The sequence below is a fragment of the Thunnus albacares genome, chromosome 12, assembly GCF_914725855.1.
Source record: "Thunnus albacares chromosome 12, fThuAlb1.1, whole genome shotgun sequence".
NCBI classification, from domain to species: Eukaryota; Metazoa; Chordata; class Actinopteri; order Scombriformes; family Scombridae; genus Thunnus; species Thunnus albacares.
In genome coordinates, this window is record NC_058117.1 from 1,284,251 (window position 1) to 1,310,308 (window position 26,058).

Consider the following 26,058-nt stretch of genomic DNA (forward strand, 5'->3'; position numbering starts at 1 on the left):
AGCATCTCATACTTTCACCCCTCTATCTTCACGATGTAGAGCCTTCATCAGAAGGAGGAACATCAGCGTCTCCAGGTGGTCATGTGACACAATTTCCCACCCTCACCAGCAAGACACCACATCATGAAGGGTGCTGGTGTGTAAAGTAAATTTTCCAGTTTTTCAGTTAATCCATCTCTTTCGATGAGACAACTTACTCCAATCTGTATTCAAGGTGGCAGAGCATGTACTGAATGGACAGAAGCCTGACTTTCCAGTTGACATGGAGACGGTCGACCGAATGAAGTGGGAAATGGCCCAAACACTGATCTCTGAGTCAGGTATGAATGTGATGATATATATATATATATTTGTTTCTTTCTTTCTTTTTGAAAAGGTAATTTCGGTTGATTACCCTTTAGTTCTCTTTTTATTTGTTGTTTTGCTGTTAATCCACCTTAAAGCCAAAAATATGAAATAAACACATGAAGGGCTGCAAAATTCTTTGTTGCTGGTGATTCTCAGGAACTGGGAAGAGGGTCTCATTTTTCATGTTGTGCCACAATGATAATTATTAATAATAAAAGAGGCAAAATCATGACTATTCTCAAAAGTACTGTGTTAATATTACATTAAAAATAAAAATAAAAATAAAAAAAACCCACTTGCAGTATTGGTAGTTTGGCATAATGGTTGTGCATTTGTCAGTGTGCTATAATTACATGGGATCAATACATATGTCATTGTATTATTTGCTAGATCCACTATCTCATATCAATTCAAAATGTCCCCATAAAAGATCCCATTTTTGCAACAAAAACTCCACCAGCTAACTATAAGATTAAAGATGGATTGGACTGTAAGAAGAAGAAAAAGAGGAATGACAGGAAGTAGGAAAAAGTGTTGGGCTGAAAGCAAGGAAGATAACAGTTTGTAGTTTAGGCTAATGTGAGTATTGAGACATCGAGACGGATTTAGCATGGTGTAAACTGACAACAGCAGAGCCAACATGTGAACAGCAACACAGCCAGGCAAGGAGAGAGAGCAGAGAGCAAGAGGGGGATTAAAAAATGGAAAAGATAAAAAAAGAGAAAGAAAGAAAGAGAGAATACATTTTAAAAATCGCTTTATTAAATTACTAAAGGATTCAACAATTCAGCAGGAGTTCATATTAAAGCTGACAAATTAAATAAACAAAACACAAATCAATAAAAACAGTAGTCATTTGTAGCAGCCCAGTCAGCACCAGAACCACATCGTCTGACCCCTCACACAGCTCTTCCTTGTTTTCCAAATAGCTAACTTGGCCAGTCCTGAAATATATTCATAAGTGATTTTTTTCTTTGCAGAGTGGTGTGGACCATGGATAAAAAGACAAAAAGAAAATGTTCCCCTAAGCACTGAAACCAGGACTGTAATTGGCTGAATAGTTAACTGATTAAACAGATGGTATATCATTTCTGTCTGCGAGCAGAAAGGACAGTTGTCCCCTGTGCCAGGACTGAGGTACACCAGATAGCTGTTTGTAGCTACAGCCCCATCTACAATCCTCCACTGGAGGTCACCCGTCCGTTTATCAACAGGGGTTTGTACAGTGAGAGAGGTCAAAAAACTCTGTACACCTCGACACCTTCACCCCTGACAGGCAGCATAAACTTGAAACCCTCATGTTGATTTAATAAGCTGCTTTTCCCCCCAGAGTCTCAAAATCAGCTGACTCTGGGGTCTTTTAGAGACAGCAGGATGCCCTCCTCATCTTACCACTGTCCCACAGCAGGAGAGGAGGAAAGACATACTCATATTCATCATCTCATTGGTCCGTTGGAGTATGGTCGTCAGCAAACACTGAGGCCTTCTGGCAGGGAAGCACAGACCTCCTCCATGAGCCTGAGCAGCAGTATGCTGGATCTGATGTAAAACAATTCAGCTAGATGTGTGATGGAGGTCTTCATGAGATGACCCAGCTAACATAGCCAGCCTCTCTCAGTCTGGATCTCAGGCTGACAGAAGACAGAACCTGAGACATCCCCGGTGTCATCACAACTTTCTGATGTTCAAACCTGTGCTGTTGTGTGTGAAGAGACTGTCTTCCAAATCCGGTTTCTTTTTCTAAATCCCGAATGACTCTTTTGACTTTCACTGTGGACTGACTTGTATACTGTTGACAGAAAACTCGTATATGTGCTTTTCCCGCTTTCCACCACTGACTTAGGGACTCAAAGTCCTTCTTTCCTCTCCAGATTCCCCAGAACATCTCAACTTTCTGACAGAAATCGCTGTCCTGAAGCAGCTTAACATTAAAGTGCCAGTCTGAGCTGCATTTAGTTGTTGGTGAGCTATAAAAATCCAATGTGACTAAGTGATGGTCAGTGAACCCTACTAGGTAAATGTAACTGTTCAATAAGCTACTACTGAAACTATGTGACATGTAAATCCTATCCTGTGGATGTTCGATCCTCCATATATCTACTACACCTGACTCTGAATCTCCTGTTCTGTCTAATGTGAAATTTGTAGTGCAATTCAAATCTCCCCCATTACCACACATTCACTGTGATCACACCGTTTTAAAAAGTCCTTTATTTTCTGAAAGATGTCCAGCCTGTCTGAGTCCTGATTCAGAGCATTGATGTTAAAGAAAATGTAGGATATGTCCTGTATTTCTGCTCTGACCACTAAAGCCCTGCCTGCCACTATCTCTGTGTGTGTGTGTGTGAGAGAGAGAGAGAGAGAGAGAGAGAGAGAGAGAGAGAGAGAAAACAGAAAGAGCGAATGAGCGAGCGTAGGGAGACAGAGAGAGCGAGCGAGCGTCGGGAGACAGAGAGCACTCCCAGAGGAGTTGAGGCTCACATAGGGAGCACACTCTGACAGAGAGACAGCAGGAGAGGAGGAGGATGAGGGAATAATACAGATACTGTGAACTTGCTTTCAACTCTGAACAACCACAGTTTTGCATATTAAACATTGCCTTAAACACAGAGACGGTCCAGTGGTACTGTCAGAGATAGCAGGGTCTGGAAAGAGACGAAGAAGGACGACAAGACCAGAGGACAGCATCCTGCCATAGGAGGTAAGATTAACAGAAGGGCACGGGAGATTACAGTAAGAAGGTAGGGGTCCAGGAAACGAGACAACTTACAAAAGACAAACACACCAGAGGAACGTCCACACAGAGAGAGAGAAGCAAGGACACAGAAGGAGAGGACAAACCTAAAGACATAAACTCTTTATGTTCCAAAGAGAAAGAAGACAATTGGATGAGAGATCCTGACACACTCAAAGTCCGTCTTTAACGTCCTTCACCTGTGCATGAGAGGAGCGAGGAAGTGACTAAAGAGAAGGGGGACAAGAAAGAAGAGAGAAAGAGACACACAGAGAAGCAAAGAAAGATTAGATAAAGCATAAAGGAAAGAACTCAATCCTACATAGAGGGATTGGCAAAGGGAGGGACACAGACTAACCCTGGAGTATCTAACCAGTGCTCTGCTCAGCCCAGCGGGGAAGATGTCCAAGTCCTCACCGCGTCTGGGTCGACCTGCATCAGCGGGGTCCAAGAGCCCCAACTTAAGGAAAGAGCTGCAGGGTAACCGTTCATGCATGCTGCGCATCGGAGAGAGGCTGATGAGGGCAGGCAGTGAGGGAAACCTGATCCAGAGACCCATACCAGCTCAGAGCCAGAGCCAGGCTTCCTCACCTGGGTTAGGACAAGGACCAAATGGGAAAACACACCCTGCAGCCCTGGTAGACAAAGCCACTGAGCGGACAGGGAACAACTCCAGCAAAGGTAAACTGGAAGGTAAGATTAAACAAAGTAGTGTAACATGACGTGACATAATGTAACATGTGATACAGCAAGGAGGCTCAAGTGTGTGCAAAACACTGCAACCACAGGACAGACTTTGAACTTTACTGTATCTCTGTTTATAACTAGTGAGTTGTCAGTGATGTTATCCATGTGTCTCATTCCTGTGAAAAGAGTTTGTTACAATATCGTAGTCACTCCCAGTTTCTCAGAAGATAACTTTCCCAGTGTTGTGTATAATGTTGTATAGAGAGCAGGATTTTATAGTGTCTCTATTGTTGTATCAGGAAGGTTTGGACATGAACAAACACTGAAGGTCAAATGCAGTTTTCAGTCAGCAAAGGGATGCTAGAATGTGACAGATTCAGAGTGTTCAGTGTGGATATTATTAGCATTAACTGCTAGAAAAACTGTATAAATATATATGAAATTGAATCAATCGTAAAAAGTGTTTGAACTGCATCTACAGCAGAATAACGTCATCATCCCCAGGAAACAGTAAACATGTTACATGTTCATAACAAGTGGCTGGTGTCTGGATATGCATGTTTGTTTAAAATTCTAATTATGATTTGAACTATTAATGCTACATTCATGCAATGTCAGCAGAATAGGAAAAGCCTCTCGTTATTCAAACTCGCTCATTACGAGCTCCCTAAATCGCACCAGATAAATAGTCTCAATCGGCTATTTTTATAGTGTTAGCCTGTACATATCTGTAGAGGTTTGTTAACAAGTAACATAAGGTTCACATGGAGGGTGTGAAGCTCCTCCTCAGTTAGCTGAGTGGACTGTATTATGTGTGTCAATATGTGATTTTATTTTGATGTAACTGCCAGTGATGGTGGCACAAATCTATTGACACATATAATGTAGTGTAGTTCTGTGAGGAAGCTGACATTAACTCTGATGCTCATTATTACGGTCTGAATTATGACTTGAACCCTGCATTAGGACAAGAGGAACGATGCATGTGGAATTTAAAATGGCGTTGTTCCCTTCAGAGATGAACACATACTGTGTGAAAGTAATGGTGGGTTTGGCTGGCAGTGACAAATTTATTCTGTTTAGCCCAGTCTTTATTTCAGGCATGCCATATACCTATTTAACATATGAATACACAAATTAGGAAGACAAATATGATGTGATATGTGCTTAATGCATTTCACCATGTTAATATGTGCTTGTGTTCCAAACTGCAGTTAGAAAAGCGGAAAAGGGATTTCATGTGTGTTTTCGCTGCTTAAAGTGCTGTCAAGACTGGATTAGCTGCTGTCATGCTGTGGCCCATCACAGTGTCAGTGTGTGTTTTCAGCAGGATGCATACTCGCTCTTCCATTCACTGCCACTCTGTTTCATACTCTAATCAATTCAGCTATTTGAAATGTGTTTACCAGAGGCATTATCATATAATATCTGTACATACAAAACATATTTATAGAGCCCGACTGACTTATCGATTATCTAAAATTATTATAGATATTAACGTTATCTCATAGCTGATTTAAGATACATCAGTAGCAATGTATATGTCATCTGACAAGTAATAATAAAACCAACGAGGTTTGTGCACCAGGAAGCAATGACAGGTTTATTTTATACTGTAAATTATCCTGTTCACTACATATTTGGGTCACTATTTAAAAAAAAATGTGATCCTAATCAAAAATATTTGTTTATGTTATGTATTTATGTCCAATATATTATTAGATTTTCTAAATTCTCAGATATCAAAATCGGTAAAATCCAGGATTGGAGCTACATACATACATACATCTCCAAGACATGAATGACTCCTGCCAAACACATAATCACTAATATTTAACTATATCAAATTAAATATAACCAATTTCTGTTTATCAGTAATAGCTAAAAATAACAAAAAGCTTTAGTAGTGTAAAAAATCTAAGAGGCTGTTTACACCAAATGCGTTTTGGTGATCCAAACACAACTAGACAGCCTAGACAAAACGCTGTTCACACCTGCGTCTCCAGCTGAACACTTGTGTTCAGATTTTGTTACTGCCTACATCACTCCCGCTGGCGGGTCCAAGGACCCCACGCAATTATTATGTCAGTCAGATTTGTTTCATACAGGCTAGCTATGAAAACAAAAATGTTTCAAGAACTGATATACATACATGGGCTATTCCAACTGTTGAGATTGGCAGGACAAAGTCATTTGGCATTGGTGCGCGTTGTCACCAAAACCACTACCATGTCCTGCATTGATGAGCTATTTTTCAGGGACCCATCAGGCCACAGTAACGTTTACACTACAAAAGATGTGGTCAAATGCATCCCAGACCACCTTGGCAAGTGTGTTTGAGTGATCAGATCATAATGTGTCTTGGTTGTTGTTTGTGTTTAGCGCAGTCCAACTGTGATCTGATCACCAAAGATGCATTTTAAAACCAAGTGTTTCAAGATCACATACTCTCTAATGAAAGGAAACAGAGTGAGATTTACAGTAGCTCAGGATTTACCTCGTTGCTCAGAGGAAATAATCCTTCTCTCCTTGATGCAGTCAGCTAATGTAGATTTACAGACACGTGCTTCCATGAGTCAGAGACCCTAAAGCAATGTGTGTGTGTGTATATATATACACACATATACACACAAACAGACTATTATTCCATTTTTGAGGACATTCCTGTTAACACTTTATAATAAGGCAATATGACTAAGTCATATGTAAATGCATTTCTACATGTACGACTGAGTGAATTAATGAATGTTTGAATGAATGCATGACATGTCCTGAGGGTCAAAGCTAATGAGTAAGTGACTATATTAGGTGATGGTGACTTCATGTTTAGTACATCAGAACTAGTACATACTCTTATTGTGCCCCCTCACAGTAATCACAACCAAATAAAAGTGCAAGAAGGTGTTTATTAAACTCTGATCTGAGCACAGTTGATAAGTTAAAGTGAGATTAGAAGTAAAAGGAAAAAAAAGATCAAGATCAAGCTTTCAGATATTTTTAGTGAACATAAAATAGGGATGCAGGATACTGACATTTTTGGCTTTATTACTGATTTCCATATTTCCACAGGTTTTCCTACATATACTGTTCATTTCTGTCCAACAGCACTACATGTTTCTATCAGTGCTGATTTCAACAGCAGGTGGATCCTGATAATTTCCCCAAACTGTTGCTTCAAATGCTTCCCTCAACCATCACTGATTTATTTTACATTATAGCCTTTTTTTTTTTTTTTTTATAAGAAATTCACATAAAGTTAGATATTAACTTAATACATTCACAGTTGACTAGTAAGTGTAACATGTAAACAAATTGGCCTGGTATGACTTAAATGCTTAGAATAGTCTGAATGAAAGATGAATAATTTTGACATTTGATACTCAAACTTCAGATTAAATGAATGAATGGAAATGAATGAGAATGACTGCCTGGGTGGACTCATTCCACCAATCAGAAACCTGCACCCATGTTAGTGAATTTTTGTAGTTATGATAATTATTCCAATAGACTGTTTTTGACTTGTCATTGCAGCAAAAGCACAAGTGTAACTCATCAGTTGTTCAGTTCCGTTTTGTGTCCCTGTAAGTCAGTCAAGTGACCAACATCATTACTGAGATCTGGTGATGCATTATTGCAAGAGCTGTGTCTACACTTAGCAAGACAAGAAGCAGGAGCACTCAGATCATCAGAGTTTGCCAACAAACTTCCAGTTGAACTCTGGTATTTCTCTGGATAACTAAGCTTGGACCTGCTGTCAAAAGTTAGTGAATCCCCAAAGTCAGTAGGATTCATTCTGTGGGGATCATGACTGTCTGTACCAAATGTCATGGCAATCCATCCAATAGTTGTTGAGATATCAGTCAAGGCTACACTGGTGGACTGACTGATGTTGACATCTCCAGAGCAATGCTGCTAGTGCAGCTAAAAACATTCAAGTCATCACCCAAACTGTCTGTTGTAAAGGTCTTTTAGATTTTGCAGAGCTGCCTTGTGGTTATGCCTGCACCAAGTTTTACAGTGCAACGGGCAATAACAGCTCATGTCTCGTGCTTTTACTTTAGTTTGCTCTTCCAAATAAGTGGTTGAGAAAATATAGTTTTAAAATATAGTACTGATAAAGTTGTAGAGAGTAACATTTCCAGTGACGTAAAAAACTTTGTGGTCAGTTCTCTGCTGAGATTTAAAAACTCCTTGCACACTGCATTTTCACATTCCCCATCCACCAACCAACCCCCACTCGCTGACATTTCAGCTGCCTGAGGATGGAGATCAGTGCTATGAGCTGCAACCAATTGGCATCACAATGCATTTCAGTGATGAAGGCTAAAAAGTTCTCTTGTCAAGTCAAAAAGTATCTCTGCTCTAGTCAGCTTACTCCTCTGTTATGGAAAAAAAAGAGAGAGCTCATTATTTTCAGCCAGTGCAGGCCAGTGTTTGTCAGCAAAAGGGAGGAAGATTAAATGTCCCAGACACTGTCACATAACTCAAACATGTAACAAATTGTAAATTTTGGCATCCAGGAGATACAGTATATGGCATTCATTCCTTGTGTGTTATGTGTCCAAAGGTAAACATGTTTTTTTGGGGGGGTTTTTTGGGAGGGGGGGGGGCGTTCAGGAGGTATTAGTAGATAGAAGGGATCAGTAGATGGCAGTAAGCACACCACCAGTGAAGAAGAACTAGAGCACACTATTTCCTTTTACACAACACAGTAGCAGACTGCATGCAAGCAAGGCTTTTTACAGATTGAACAAGTGCAGAAAGAACAGCAGGATGAAGACAAGTATCCAAAGATGCTCTACAAGAAGCTGAAGAATAAGAGGAAACTCTGTCCTCTCAAGTTTACAACTGTTTTGCTGCCTAAATGCAATGTCCTATGATATAGTAAATAATTAAAGCTATCATTACACAAAGACATGAATTTTAGTGTGGTTATGTTTTGGGACAGGATAGTCAGACAATTCTAACTGGCCTGGAAGTGTCCATCAGGTCTGTGAGCTACACTTCTCACGCCGGGTTCCTCTCACAGTTCATGTGTCGGGCATATTCCTGCCAGACGCAACAGAGAAAAATGCAGCACCCACAGCACCTCTACTTCCTGTGGCTATGCCCTCTGGACTGGAGAAGCCTGATAGCCTGGGACACAGCAGACAGTATATGTGATATCAGATAGAATGTATTTGGTCAAGTTTAAACAAAAGTATTGAAACACCTCTGGTTTTTATCTGGATATGAGACACATACTGTATGTGTATATAGGGCCAAAGTGACTGTGTGAACAGAATTTTGTCCCCACACAACATGACTAATACAAGTAAACTGGCAGAGCAGTGTGTGTACAGTATTCAGTCACATTTGCCCTGGTCAGTGGTTGCAGCTTTTTCTGTCCTGTCATACATTCCTGAGCGGGGAGTTGGAGTCCAGCAGTATTGTCCTGTCTAGTCCCTGAGGATTACAGCTTGCTGCTGATTAGTTACATCCTCTCTTGTATCATCACATTCCCCCTTTTGACTATAAAGTGAAGCTAATCCCTCCCATGCTCGCCACTTCAAAAGCTGGAGGGAAGAGGAAGGGAGGGAGGGAGCGAGAGAGAGGGAGAGAAAAAAAAAGGGGGGGGGGGGGGGGTGATGGCCAATAAATGTGATTTTATAAACTTGGAACAAAGATGAGTGGGCTTAGTGGACAGAAAAAGAAGGAGCAATACAGCCTTGATGTCACATCATTTTAAAATCAACACTGTCATAAAATATTCTGACATCATTTCAAAATCAGCATTATAAAATCGTGTGATTTAACAGCCACACTAAGCAGGATCTTTTTTTTTTTTTATGAAAATGGAGTCATGTGTTCAGACTGCACTATTTTAGACTTGGTCAGTTTGTTTCTGTCCCTGATGTTTGGACACATATGCTTTCTGGAATAGACTGCAGCAGGAAATGAAAGTGAAGAATCTTGATAAGTCTGGAGGAAGTTGTGAAGACAACTGAAAATTCGATGGTAAATGACTCCAATATTAATTGTCTCTTTAGTATTGTTACAAGTTTTTCTTATTGTTTGAACTGTTTGTGTTGTTACTATGTCTACCAAGTTTTGGCCATGTCTCCCTAGCAATGAGGTAAAGCAAACAGAAGTAACAGTTACAATAGATGTTTTTACAATAACAAGGTATCAAATAACAGTGTGTAATGTGTTGTGCATGGCTTATAGTGATGAACGTACAGAGAATTGTCAGTGAATCTGCAGCTCTTATCGGCTTCACGGAGCTTTCTAGTGAGTTTTAGCTCATTGTTTAGCAGTCTAGCTGCAACTTTACTGTTTTGGTTGACTCTCAGCGCTCTCATAGCGTTGTTTTCAACCACTGCAGGCAGCTGTTTTCAGAGAAAAAGCTCTAAAAACCCACTGTACACTACCTGCTCAGCACCACATGCCTAACAGACACAGTTAGCGACAAGCTGGTGAACATAGCGTAGCATTTAGCAGCTAAAGAGCCAGATATTTCCCTCAGGGGTTGGTAGAGAACAAAAACAGAGCTAATGAGTGAATATTGGATTTGCATTCACCAGGTGGACAGAAACACAACTCCAAATGAATGATAATGCTCCTCCACAACTGCTGGATATGTAAATAAGCAAATGTTTGCTGACAGGTTCGTGCTGCCCCCAAATGGCCAAAGAATCAGTTACTGCAGGTTTTCTGATAAGCAACCTCCTGTGGTTGTGATAACGGTTCTCTGTCAGGAGAAAAAGTGGAAGTGGTGTAATGTTGTTATGCTGATGCAAAAACACTGGAGACAACAGTTGTCAGTCAACCCAGTCTCATGGCAGTTTGTGAAATAGTCACAAAATGTAATCTTTAGATTTGTGTACATGCACACACATTTTTCATTTTTTGTAGCACTCAGCATGAATTTCAAAACTAAGGTATTAAATTTGTAAGTATGTTTCTAGCTTGTACCACGTTTGGTTTTTTTTCTGCCAGTTGGGACTCAGGAGCACAGAAGCTGTATTGTTTTTTCTCATTTGTTATTAATTTTTAACTATAACCACTATATAACTCAATATCTAATTGTAGCCCGTCTACCCTCTATATTATGTAGATGGGGCCCTGAGTTCTTTATCCTAATTTCCTTTGTTATATTATCTCTGATTAATTGAATGTTTTTTGCTTGGCTCACTTTGGAAATCCTATACCTCTTGAATATACCTTATTGTGAGACCACAGTGTAACAAACAATTGAGTGTACTAACCCTTTAACACAGTACAATACCACACTCTAATATAAGTTGGTATAGAGTATGAAGGCTGTATAGCTTTTAACCTCTGAAATAATAAACACACTCAGAAACCATTTCAAATTAGAAGCAATAATTTCCTCCTTTAATTCTAAACAAAATTAAATGAAAATGATATTAAATTAAATACCAGGAGTGTTCACTGCTTTTGTTTCACAAGTCACACAGTAGTTTTCCCTTTTTACCTTTCCAACTTTAAATTATATGCTTTTATTTGTCCACTGAATTATTTTAGTGACCAAACACACACACATTATCACTCTATGCTAAGCCGGCAAAAAGGATATAACAAAATAAAATAAAAGCGTTGCAGGCCTGATGCGGTGCTTGTGATCGTAGGGACCAAAAACTTTGTGGTCGCTTCACTCAGGTTTAGAGCATGAAACAAATAAAGCAGGTCGGTACGTTTTTCAGAGTTATGGCATCCTCCAGAGAAAGCTAACAGTCCACAGGTGTCTGTCCATGAGCAGGATGGCAGCACTCGGGCATATTCACGGAGTTTGGTGGTTATTCAGCGTTGCCAGAGGAACTCTGAGCATCCCTCTGAGCATATTTGGCCTTCAAAGTACTCTCTGAAATTAGGCCTGGTATGTCTCATCATATGCCAAATACAGTATGTCAGTATCAGAGTATTGTAAATCACTTTCAAATGTTTGATGACTCATCCTGCACTTAGGGGCGTTTACAAAAGTTCATCCAATCAAACGTGACTTTGAGCAAGCAGCTAGCCACACCCATCATATAAAACTTCACTTCACCATTTGTGGGTCATAGTAGCTAACAGAGCAATATGGAGAGAGATAGGAAGAGATGTGTGTTTGGGTATCAGTGGGCAAAAACTGTTTCATTTCCAAAACAATGTGAATGAGGTTTAATTCATTCATTTCTCCCTCGGCGTCATCTTCCTGATCTAGCAACAGGTGAGGGAGGTGTGTGTGGAGCCAACAGTCCCCTGTATCTCAGTTACTCTCTGCAGCTCCGTATGGTGCCTAACTCTGTAAGCCCCACCCACTTTTATAGCGGTCCAATGAAATGCAGAGGATTTTATTTAAATCCCTCTTGTAATTGTACACTGCTTAAATATTTAATTTCACTGGGAAATACATCACAGTACAGAAGCTAAAGACGCTCTAAACTTTGTTTCACCGGGCCTTTAAAGCTTTGTCATAGAGCGAAACCAAATACATCGTTGGAAAGGTCTCGGCCTGGAGAGTAACAGTATGAAGATTCTACATGGCTCCTGCTTTGAAATACTGACCTTTGTAGTTGACCTCTGTGCACATTTGAAGGCTTACAATTCAGCAACAAAAAGGGGTTCCAAGACATGGATTCGACTGTTATAGAGAGCTCTTGACCTCAGCTATCATGTGAGCAAAGTCAATAAATGGGGGTCAAATATGGGTAAGATACATTTAAAATTAATTTTCAACTATTTAAGAATTAGATATTTAAAATCTGATTACACAAATGTTTTTACCATCCTCCTTAAACACCTAAGTGTACTCTCAATTCAATAATTACAACTTCCAATTCTAGGAAAAAACACCAATACTTTTTAAAAACTACAATTCCCTAGAGCCGTGCCATGCAGCTTGATACAAATCTACACCACAGTTGTAGTTCTTCTGGTTTAGTGTTGTAAATAGATATATCTACTGAATATATCATATAACTAGTACAGCTGGACTATAATTACACTGTATCTACATGATGTGTTAAGAAAAAGTAAAGATGTTGGTTTTAGCTGTTTACGGTCAGCTCTGTGCATTATAAACAAACCAACTAGCCAACAGTTTGCAAGGCTTGGATAGAGATGCATGACAGGCTGGTTGTGTAACGCACCCCTGTGCACACAAAATGACATGCTGGAGCAGGAAGGCAGATAGTGGAGAGGAATGAGAAGAGAGTAGAGAGCTGTTCAGTGTGGGCTGGAAAAACAGAGCACGCCTTCTCCACGACAGGGATGGAGAGGAATGGTTATTATCCTGACATGAAGCCATGGACTGACGGTGACAACTCAGTGTGATGCACTAAAAACACTCAGCAGTGTAGTAAACATCATTGGACAACCTAGGTGCTGGATGTGCCTGAAACTATAAATTTATAAATATCAGTCATTAATATCCCTTTTGTCATGAGTAGCAGGAACTTGACCCAAATGCAGAGACTTCAGGCTGAGAGATTTCAGGTTCTTTATTAAATGCTTGTGCATACAGGACAAAGCAAAACATAATACCACATGAGCAGATCAAACTGAATACACTAAACAGGAAGGAATGAAACAGAACAAAGAATCTAACAGAGACTGACTCCAAACTGAGACTTAAATACTAACTGAACTAATAAGGGAATGGGGAACAGGTGACTAGACACCAGGGCAGACTGGGAGTGATTAGCTGGGAAAGACTGTTATTTACCTCATTGGTTTACTTCACTGCCTGTGGAGATCTTGTGATTCCCATTCCCAATGTAGCAGAGGAAAACCCTGAAAACCCTCTACATGTAAACAGGAATATTAGTAGAATATTCATTTTCATTAGCCAACAGCTTAGTAGGAATTAGGGGTGTGCAAATATGTTATTCCGCAAAGCACAGATAGGTTTTTTGTTTTTTTTTTACGAATATTTGTTTCATACAAATATTTCAAAAATTATTTGTTTTCGGGAAGGAAAAAAAACCCAAGTCAAATACCAGCAAGCAGGTCGGTTACATCACTATATCAGTGTCTCTCCTCTGCTCCGCTGTAACGTCTATCAGCAGGTCTCAACAAGGGGAGTCACATCCACCTGCTACATGACGCACATTTCCTAATTTGGACATCACTCCTGGAGTTGGGGGTGTTCCCAAGAGATAAAGCTGAGCTACTGACACACAAAGTGCTTCCAAGGGTCTCTCCATAATCTGTTGTTTTCCTTTTCCTTTCCACAAAGTTAGGCTGTAAAAAGTAGGCAATGAATGAAAAGTGCAAAGCAAGAATTGCCTTTGAAGTTCCTCCCTGCATGTTACATGGTGTGCTGTCTCTGTGTTATGGGTGTATAAAAAGGTAGAGGTCTGTCTGCAATGAGACCAATCACTGTTCATTTCTTTTGTACATGGCCACCCATCTTTCATTAACCCTAACCAATTTAGTAGCCTTAACTTAACTTAAAGATCCTTTCCAGACATGTATTAAGATACCTAAAGATACTCTACTTGGAACAATTATGTGTGTCTGATGTGGTTTTTCCATGATAAAAGTATAATTAACACTTTAAAATCCTTAAAATGACATCTACACCTTCTCCCTCTCCCTCCATACCAGATTCTATGAATACGCAAATATATTCATGTGCAGCAGTGCAGTGCCTTCTCTGGCTCCCGATTATGGAGTAAAGAGTGTTAGGGACTCTTCTCTTTACATGAGTAAGGGTGCAGATAACATGACCAGTGCGACTAGGCCAAGAGGGTACAACCCAACTGAGCTTATGAGCATTATCAACAACTCGCCCACCTCACTTCCACTGAAGCTTAGAGTGACGCTCAGCAAACTGCAGCTCCTGAGGATACAATGCCCTGTGGCAGCGGGCTGGCGTAGTAGACTACAACGGCTCAGAGGCAAGAGGAAGTGGTGTGCACGGAAGCAGAAGAGGGGTTAGTCTGTTATCCAAGCTAAAAGCTAATGCCACCAGGCCAGCCATTCCATTGCTCTTTCTGGTTAACATTTGCTCACTGATAACAAAATGGATTGTGTTTTTCTCCTGACGGAAGCTTGGCTAAACAGCAATATGCCAGACTTTTCCTACTCTTCCATGCAGATTGGAATCAGCTGTCGGGAAAAACCAGAGGAGGTAGATTCTGCATATAATTATCTTTAATCATAAATGATTGGTTCTTAGATTTGTGATGTAGGAAATCCTGACTGAATCTGTTTTTGAGACTGTCCTTGGTTCACTGCAGTTTCAAAGCGGAAATGCTCAGCCATGGTATTGACTACTTATTTCATTCCTAATCAGCAGGACAACATCATTTCTCTGTGTTTTCCAAAACTGTTACACATCATTGTTATTGTTATAATGATGTTGTATGATGCGACAGCTCTGCGGTTAAGGTCTGGTTAGTTTTAGGCACTTGATTAGGTATGACCGAAGTTATGCTTTTTAAAAAAACTGTCCTGACTCATGGTTGGAAATGTGATGCTCGCAGTTGGATATGGGAAACTTCTCCAACTGAGGAAATTTGTCAACTTATATAGATGTCATCTAAACTGAACCACTTCTCTGGCTCTTAATTAGTACAGCCGCTGGGTGGCATCTGTCACTCAAACGTAAGTATATGTTGTTTTTTTGGTCGACTGACATTACAACCTGTTGTGTCATTTTTCTTTGGAGGACAGTCTCTAACCAAATGTTAACATAATGATGACAGATCAGAGACACTTATATGAATCATTTTTCTAATACTCATATTTAATTGAATTTCATTCATTTATTTATTTCACTCATGTCATAATCATGTCAATGCACAGTTCCAGAACGAGATGTGATTCATAAACAAAACACAATTTAATTTCCTCGTACACATTCCATGACCGAAAAGAAGCAGGGAGAAGAAAATCTTATTTTGCCTGCCATTGACTCAAAACATAGACAGACATGTAAACAACAGAAATAGACGCTCTGTTCATTCCAGTCACTTAACAACCATTAATTACAAGTAACATGATCAAAAGCCAGACACAATAATTTACCTTCAACTAAAAAAGCTGTTATTTGTCAATTTCATGTTGTCTAATTATTCATTCTCTATACATTTTCTTAAAAAGAGAAATATTTGAACAACCCTTTAAATGCACAATATGCAATTTCTGCCACTCGGGGTCTCTCAATAAAAACAATAACAAAAGACAGAGTCCGATGACGTTGTAAAGTAGCATGGGATCATAGGTGTTGTTGTCTTCATTGTTAAACAACCAGCTTCTGGTTAGAATGAATTACTTCAGTGTTCATCGTTCAGGATGTATTTACCGGGAGCCAAATAATCTGCAGAGGTCTCCTCCTCTCAAATCAAACAGACCCAGAAATTAAAACTGCCAAAAATAGTGAATAAAGAAATTTCACATTAAAAATCAGTGCTTCTCCAACGCTGTTCGGTGGACACATGGCGTAAGGAGGGGCTACAAGCTGAGATGCTGTTAACTTTTGCTCAGTTTGTTTCTCTGACAACTGAAGATCCAGATGTTCAGGAGGTTTTTACCGAGAGATGAATTATCCGCAGAGGTCTCCTCCTCTCCAAAACAAATGTACACAGGAACTAAAACCGGTAAAAACACTGAATAAAGCAGTTTCACATGAAAATCAGTGTTCCTCCAAGACTTCAAAAAGATATTCCCTCATTTGATGTTTTGATGATGGTGGTGCAGAGCGCTGTCTAACATGTCAGTCCAAAATCTCCCATAGGTGTTCAGTTGGGTTGAGATCTGGTGACTGTGAAGGCCATAGCATATGATTCACATCATTTTCATACTCATCAAACCATTCAGTGACCCCTTGTGTCCTGTGAATTGGGGCATTGTCATCCTGGAAGAGACCACTCCCATCAGGATAGAAATGTTTCATCAGGATAAAGGTGATCACTCAGAACTACTTTATATTGATTAGCAGTGATTCTTCCCTCTAAGGGGACAAGTGGACCCAAACATGTCAGCAAAATGCCCCCCACAGCATAACAGAGCCACCAGATGTAGGGGCCAAGCATTCAGACCTGTGCCAGTTTTTCCTTTAATTTGTCACCTGCCTGTATATGTATATATGTATATAGTTGTATTTATATTATATTTATTTTATATATTAATATATATTAATACTTAATCCATTTGATTTACTTAACTTTAATCAGTTCCACAGGCCAGTTTCACAAACCTTACCAAAGCTAAAATGTACATAGTTTACATTAGATTTTAATCATTCTCATATAATCTCAAGGTAAATAGCTAGCAAGCTAGATCCTGTTAGCTTGCTAGATAGCATTAGTCAAGTTCTTGTCAACTCCTAAAACGTTAGCTAGGCTACATGTTACATGACATCATGTATATTTGCTAACTAACTTTTTGGCTTACCATTTACTATCATCAATCATTTATCATCAGTCATCATTATCTGCTCCACTTACCACTGCCCTGCGTTCTCTTCTCTTCCTCCTCTTTCTTTCTCTCTTTTTTCACACCCAGACAGATAATCCCCCTCTATTTTCCGTCACATTAATCAATGCAAACAAACTTGCAGCTCTGTGACTCACAGACACACCAATGAGGGTTTCCTGTTACTGGTTATTGCTGCAATGGTACCACAGTTAAGGGGGATTCCCCAATTTTGAGACAATCTGAGTCATCCGTCGGGGGCCCCCCCTCATGCTGGGGGCCAGAAGCAGGCGCTTATGTTTGCTTATGCATTGGGCCGGCTCTGCAGATCAACGCTGTTGAGAGCCAGCAATCGGCAATTTTGACTTAGAACTCAGCTGGTCCACTCTTTGGTGACTTAACCTCAGCTAATGGTAGTTACCTAGTTCACTAACTTTTTGTAGTTTTAGTCGATCCATATGTAAAAAAAAAATTAAAGAATTAAAAAAATCTCTCATCTACTTGATATTGATGTGTGGAAAGTGATGCCAGCCTCCGTGGTCCTTTTGGTAAAGCAGTTATGCTGCACAGCCGCAACCATAGTTGCTACCAATAGGTGACAATTGTAAACAATGTCAATGTAAGATGGTGGACAGTTATCCCACAATATATGACGTTATGTCACATCTAGTGTTATATATCTATGGCTCCACTGCTGTGTTGCAGTCCACTGATCTTTAAAAAATAAAGCATTAAGTTGGACATGCTTTGCAGAGCATATTTGTTTTTTTCAGCTGGCTGTCACAGACTTTACTCAGACTTGCACACCACCAACAGGATATTCAGAAAACCACACACAGTGACCAGGGCTGGAATCAAGTCATTTTTAGTGCAAGCCACTTTGGCCTTTGATAAATAATGGTTAACAACCAAGAATATTTTTGACTGGTTACACATGTCGGTCTATAGTAATTTGCATACAAACTCCGCTAATGGCTTGACAAGTACGTGTTCACAACATCCGATGTGTACTGTCTCCTACACGGACTGTTGCATTACAGGTTGTTTGTAGCCTTAATGTTGCTAGGCTAGGCTAGTTTCTTAAAGTCTGTTTATAGTGAGTGTGTTGGAGTCAACACTAAAAGTGTTTCGTTAGCCAGTTGGACCTGTGGGAGTTTCTGAAGGCTCGTGTAATGTGATTTTCTGAAACAGAGGAAATAAATTGATGAGTGAAAATGAGTCCAAAGCGTCTACAAAACAATGTCAAGCAGCCAAATACCACTGTCACACATGATAAGGAGCTCAAAAAGACAAACAGACAGTCTTATAAATGCTAACTGCCAGAGAAAATCATTTTGACCACTTCCAAGAGCTTGGCAGGAGTGTGTGACTGGTAAACTTTAAAACACAACGTGTATTAATACTTACACTGTACAGTGTTCCGTTGCTTGTGCCACTTATCATGTAACAATTGTTAACTAATGTTAGCTAGTGGGTTAGTTGTTAATGTTTATGTTAACATTACACATATATTTGCGAGGATGGGAGTGTTTATTCGCTGCATGCCATGTAGTTTTAAATGAGGAAATCCACAATTTTCTTTTAAGAGCACAATGGCCATTTCAAAAGAGTACACACCAATCTGGCCATGTGGGTAGTTAATTTTAGAAGGGGCATTACAGCTACACATCCACGGCACTGTAGTATAATTCCTGCCCTGAGTGACAGTATTGGGGTATCCATTGTTAATGGGACATTTTGTCCATGGCTGACTCTCACTCAAAACACTGGTAGTTTCAGGTGTTTCAGCCCACTGCAACAGTTCATTTCCCTCATACTGTAGACTGAGATGTCTCTCAGTGCCCCAATAACAAGTCAAATACAAGTACAGTAAAAAACAAGTGGAATCTATGAATACCAGATTACCACTGTTAATTAGTCTGTCATTATAATCATGTGTATCATCATGCTAACATAAGATAAAAAAAATAAAATGTCCTCTTCAAAGCAGAAATTAGTTTTTAAAATTTGCCTGTATAACCATGAAGCTTTTATATAACATGAATGAATAAAATACTGAAAACTTTCCTTAGAGGTTTGATCTACAGTCAGTGATTCTAAGAAGAACTGCAGGCTATGTGTGTGTGTGTGTGTGTGTGTGTGTGTGTGTGTGTGTGTGTTTAACAAGCAGAAATGATATTTCCCATGGCTGTCTTGTCTCTGTTCAGCTGTCGCTGCCAGGCTATGTGTCCTTGTCAAGACACACACATGCACACACACACAAGCCAAGCAGCAAAGTCACAGTCACCAGGCAATAACAGGCTGTAACAGCATTTTCACAGTGAACACCAGCAGTAACACTCAGGGGGAGTCTCACACAGACATCAACCTTAACTCTCTCCCCTCCTCTTACTTGACTCACTTTTCTCCCCCTTTTGACTTTTTTCACTCATACACACATTCCCTGAAAGTGTGTCTCCTCTTCTGCTTCTAATATCCCCATACCGGTGATCTGTGCCCTTGGTCAAAATACAGTCTTCAAGACCTTGGATATTTCAGTTGATATTGTGGCTACATCATATATAATCCTTAGAAAATGTTCAATCAAACAACCACAAATGAATTTGACATATGGCAAACTTGGGAGCAGGTAGTATTTTAGGACCCAGGGCCTCCTCAGGGGGAAACGTATTAAAAATGGGGCTTTATTTCTAATGTTCCCTGTTTTATATTTGATCATATTTTAGTATAACGTGTATATATAGTATAGGTATAGAATAAATTCAATTTTTAGTGTACAGTTTACTATACATTGTGTCATACTCACCACACTGCTGCGCTCTCTTTCTCTTCTCTAACACAAATACTGTTTTCATTCACAGTATTTCATGCCAATCACTGCAACTTTGTACCTTTATTAACAACTGGCCTTTATGTTTTGTCCTGGTAGTGAAGACTGGAAGTTGTCTCTTGATTGGTCAGCATTTTGTTTTTCAGAGGATGGTAAGCAAGTAGGAACACTTTCTATTTTGCCTGGATTCAACAATTACTTGTTTCGGTCAGCTTGTTTCGGTCTCAATAGCTAATTTGAGAAAACTCGATATCAAATGTTACTGTCTTTACTTAGATTGTGAGAATGATTGTTCCATGAAGGAGATATTAGGGTATATAAATAGGTTTTGGGGACTGTTTGCTTGATTGACATCTATGTTTTTAGGTGTCTTCTACTCAGCTGTGATGCTTGCTGTTTGTTTTTTATTTCATACTGTTGTGTTGAGTCATGTTTCTGTTCTCTGCTTCTCTCTTGTTTCCTGTTCTCCTTACTAACCACAGTAGGATGTGACTTTGTCGCTACTCCTCTGAGTTAGTGATTTGTTCTGACAGCAGCAGTGCAATTTCATCTCAGACATCTTTCCATCCGTCCATCCCTCGCTTCTATTTCCAACCCCTGCAGAATATTCTTTTTTTCATTCTTTTGTCTTCCATTCCAAATCAGCTGCGCTGCGCCTCACTGAGCACTGAGAGCCCTGGGAAACAGCTGCATGGTCTGGAAAACATCTTCAAAGTATATTTTTGATCATACGGGCTACATGTGGAGCTACATGTCTCTGCAAATAAGACTCATGACACAGTTTCCAGTGCTTATTTCTGATCACGCGCACAGTGTGGCTGTTTCTCTTTGTTGCAAGTGCAGACCAAACAAGGAGAAAAGTTATTTTATTTTAAAAAGCATTTGTGGTCATACAAGGTTGCATATTTAAAACTACAACCAGATGAAGAAATGTAATTGGGACACTCCAACCCTGTCTCCTAGAGATGTTACATATATTTTGTAAGAAAGGTAAATCCTGCTGCATTATGTTTTCTAGTAATGTAATGAGGAAATGTTGTTAACATGGCAAGTCGTAACAGTGTTAATACTAATACTAATACTATAATAATGTAAAAGCAAAATATTCAGAGACAATGCCAAAATATTGGATCTCGCAGAGATATTCACTAGTAGTGACTACACTATTATTAAACTTTTTTATGGTTATGTTTAGGGACTGGCAGCACTTGGTTAAGGGTGAGGGAAAGATCATGGTCTTGGTTTAATCAGCGTCTGCAGTGAAATACGAGACATGACATCTATCACTAACCTGAACCAAAGTGCTTTTGTTGCCTAAAACACACAGGACTCAGGATGTGAACACTGGATTCAAAGTCAAACTCTTGTATTTCCTTTACTCCAGGACCACACAGTGTGCACCACATGATAAATGACCAGACTATATGGTGCTTTAATTAGATTTCATTTATATCCAGATGACTTCTATTTTGCCTTACTGAATAGAACACCCTTGTGCAATGTTTTTACATTCATTCATTCACTGTAGTAGAAAGACGTGATCACAGCGTTAATGGCTTTGCTACATGTGTTACTAAAGACCACTGACTCTCTCTTCACACAGAGCCATAGCCACATGTGGGTAAATCAAGCTTAAGTCTTTTCTTGGAATGTTAAATGAAGGAGAGAATCATTATGTCTGTGCAAGAATTACATTAACTATCAGCTTATGAAGACCCTAATGTAATATTATACAATGAACATTATCTGTCTTAATCTAAGATTCTTTAGCTGCATCACTGCCTGCTTAGACAAAAAGCTCCAATGTTTTTGTTTTTGTTGTTGTTTTTTTAAGTGCTAGACTCACTTTGATTGTTACATGTACTTCTAGAAGCAAACATTTCTCAGGAAGCCCCGTTGTAAAGCCGTTTGTCTGCCAGCCTTTGTTTCAGCTGGTCCTATAGTGTTCATTGTGAGTGTTGCATGTATAGATGCAACCCATCCACATGCCATGACACACAGCTACACTAATCCAACAGGATCATATTTTAGCATGCAAATGTTTCAGTCACACCTGAATATCCTGAATCCATGACAACATTTATTTTGACATAGTCTCACATACTCAATAGAACACCAAATGTGGATTAATCCACCGACGAAAATAGTCCCCAACAAACGCACCATTTCCTCCCTTTTGAGTAATGTTTCTTAAAAACTATAGTGATCAGTTGTATTAGGAAATTGTTGTTTTTTTTTTTTTTTTTTGTTGTTTTTAAAGATTTATGTCTTCAGTAGGAACCAGTGGGCTTCTGGCTAAGTGCTACAGACAGGGCAGGGGAGTCAGAAAGTATTGAGAGACGGACTAACACATTGTTGGTTTTAGTCTTGTCATGGGATTTATTGACAATATGAATAATATGGAATAATGCCAGCTTCATGCATTAAAAACTACTGGAGAAGCTGGGAGATCATTGGATATCAGCTTAGCAAATCTGAAATATAAATTTAGATAAAATACCACATTCTACAACCTTATTTCATTCAATTCTTGGGTGTTGCCATGCTAGCTAACTGGCTAATTGACTATCTGGCTAACTGGCTGTCGACGTTTTGAGCCAAATATTCACACAGTCCTGCCCAGCGCAGTGAAGAGCTGAGATTTACCTCCAGGCCTCCACTGAACTAGATCAATCAGATTTGCTTTGTCAACGAGGGAGGGAGAGAGAGACAGAAAGAGAGAGAGGGAGAGAGAGAGAGAGAGAGAGAGAGAAAGAGGACGAGACAGAATTTAGAATTTCAAAAAATCCTTTATTAAAGAACCATTTGTTTTTTTACATTATTTTTAACAAAGCAACATAGAAAAAGCCAACAAAGACACAACAAGCAAAGAAAACAAACACCACCACCAAACAAATCCAGCCCTACAAAAATGAAGAACTAACATGTCCCCCTGGATAGAGCACGGACCCTCATTCACACACCTAAGGTTTTTTGGTGTTGTTTGTCAGTTTATAAAAACTGAACTCCACCCTGAGGTGAGCCACCAAGAGTCCACTCAGCATCAGCACTAGGTCAGCTGACCCCTGATCCCAGATACAATTTTTTCTGGTTTTCCAGATCACCAATTTAAAAAGTCCAGATAAAAATGTAGTTAAAACATGAAGTGACCGACTGTACCACCCACGGACCAGCCCTACAACCCCAAATGTCTGTCTTTCACTGACTGACTGAGTCACCAAGTGATGAAGTTACACCATTGCCAGCCCAATGTTGGAGTTTCCCCACTGGCTGTTGCTCTTTCAAAATGGATTGGCGCAAAGAATTTCTATTACATCCTCAGGGAGCATTTACAGTGGCGCCCCAAGTGCAACTCAGCGCAGTCCCGACGTAGGCTAAGTTTTAAAAACACACATTTACTGACCGAAGCGTCTCACACGGAGGCTATAACACTGACAGGAGCACCAACCCACAGATACAAAGAGACACAACAGATCCATTTTACCAGCCTGCATGGTAGCTAGCTAGTTAGCATGGCTAGCATTGTTAGCATAGCCGCGCCGTGCTATGTGTAGCCCATAGACTGTATAAAAATAAGATGTAGCTACATGTTTCTGGTTTAACAGCACTGTGCTGGGCACGTGACGGGTGTGTTTACAATGTTTTTTATGCTCTGAAAGACATCACAGCACTGATATAAAGTCACACGGCTGATGGACTGTTAGCATAGCATGCTATTCCTACATAAACTTATGGATGAGCCCATATGTTTACAAACATCGGCAGATAGAATCAGATGAAAGAGCAAGGGGAGTTAACAGACAATTAGGATAGTTATAATTCAAATTAAAGCCTGTCTTTAAAGTGGCTGTTCTAGCCACTGCTCAGTCAAAGTTACATAGTCTAGTACCCAAGATCACTATGACCTCTAACTCACATCTAAATGTGTGCACATTCTCAATCACAAGAAGAAATTGATCAGTTGGATTCTGTGCATAGAAATTAGCATACGCATGGTTTAAGTCAGTTACAGTTACATCAGTCGGTCAAGGGCTCAGTGGAAAAGTATCAGAGAAAGCAGATTACACGCTACGTTATGTTTGCCTTTAAATCAGGGAGCAAGTGACTGAATAGAAGAGATACAGCATTCTTATGCCCCTTTAACTATTACATTTAGGAAGACATCACAAGTTCCATTTCCGTTTTTTTATATAGTCTGTGCTCAGCAGATAAATGAGCTGTGTGGTTGGAGTTAAACTGAGGACATTATAAGCTGCAGTGTGAACATGCAGACAAGATCTCACCGACCTTTGCAGCAGAGTACTGAATGTGACATCATGGTCATGAGAAGTCTGCACTGAGTGTATGAAATGATGCAGAGAGAATCAAACAGTGCTGGAGGGAATGTATTTGTTTTTGAAAGGTCACTGCTGCCCACAAGTGTTTGTAGTGTGAGATTTTGCTAAGAAACGTGTATCCTAAAGGCCCAAACGCACTGAAAGCGATAATTGACGCGCGTCATTTGACGCTCCTATGGCGCACTGCAGGCATCAGATTTGAAATGCCAACACAGGTTTTTCATTTTGGTCTTTGTATTAACCACTGCATTAGTTGGATGTAATGAATGAATGAAAAGGAGAAATGCAGAGGAGGAAAATGTAACTGAAACTAACTTTTTTGGCTGCAGAGAAAACTACACTGCACAACTTAGTTTGGGAGAAGGCTCTGATACCTAATTATACAACACATAGTTCCCACCAAGCAATCTGATTGGTCAACTAGACATTTAGAACGTGCTCAAATCAGCATGACAGCACATGTATAACCTCAATATTACACTTGAGTGATGCTTCCGTGCTTCAGTGATGCTCGGCACAAGCGCCTTGTTCCTGACCACATCACTGTCGTGCCAACAATGACGATAAAGCACACCCTCGAGAGTAATATTACTTAATTGAGTTATAGTCATCTATAGAGGGCATTCTGCAATGCAGTACCTAGTGTTGGGTTGTAGTGCTGTCTCACACTGTGTGTTTTCCTACAAACACTGATGTAATCAAGCTGGAGTGTTATCAGAAAATGAATTGATGTTTGCTAATACTCATAATGATAAACATAATTCATAATAATATATAATTCCATTGACAATAACTAAATCCATTGATTTAGTTATTGATTATTCAGCTAAAATCCAGCCTCCCCATCCCCTCCAAAAAAAAAACTTTTCAGACAGGCATCAGCATGGTGAAAAAGCACAGCCCTCTCATTCATTTCAGTGATACCACTGTGTTGGGACAGTTAAGAGTCTGCAGAGTCATCTGATAAATTAATTGACCCTGGCTCAACTTTTTTCACAATGCAACATCATCCTACAATGCAATGCAATGGCCAATCAAATGCAAGCAAGTGTACATTCCTGGTAGAGTACTCATGAACAAGGAACAAGTTAGTAGACTTCAATGATCAGTTTTCACCAGGATTTCTAAGGATTTTACTTTTGACATCCTTTATCAAAACAGTAGAAGTATATATGAAGTCCCAAAAGATAGTTGTTGTGTTTTTAATGATACTAGTGCACTGCTCGTTCAAAACCTTCCTGTTCAGAATGGACTGATTGCTTGGCCTCTAGCCGCTGCTTCAACACATAGAAGAAACAACCAACAGCATGAAAGAAATCTAACATTCTATTATACACAGATGTTATAAATAATAAGTACTCTAATAGTAAGTAAACGTTATCTTCTTATTTTAAATAAAATAGGGGCTGCATTTAAAAATAAAATAATGTGCATCCTAAAATAAAGTGGATCGATCATATTGGGCTCTTAGATCATTCCTATTTTTTGTGCCTTCAGTTCGGATTGAAACGTGGGTGACCTACACTCAACAATGTACCTGAATGCCTCCCGCATCGACACAGCGGTTCTGCTACTGCTGCTGCTGCTACTGATGCTGATGATGATGATGATGATGATCTGCTAAACGTGCTGCTCACACTATGATTGCTTCAAAGATTTTTATGCTTTATCTGTAGTGGCACTTCACAGTGGAACATATTTTACACATGTAATTA

The 26,058-nt window shown here is 39.6% G+C and overlaps 1 protein-coding gene across 2 annotated transcripts in view; it reads left to right on the forward strand.

Annotated features, from left to right (window-relative positions):
* The first annotated feature begins 2,823 nt into the window (after positions 1-2,823).
* The window catches only part of si:ch211-207d6.2 (sickle tail protein), a 115,745-nt gene continuing 92,510 nt past the window's right edge, over positions 2,824-26,058 (forward strand). For both annotated transcript variants that reach the window (XM_044368571.1, XM_044368572.1), the window contains exon 1: positions 2,824-3,775. In XM_044368571.1, the coding sequence (XP_044224506.1) occupies positions 3,484-3,775 (292 nt within the window). In that variant the 5' untranslated portion in view covers positions 2,824-3,483. The remainder of the gene's footprint in view (positions 3,776-26,058) is intronic.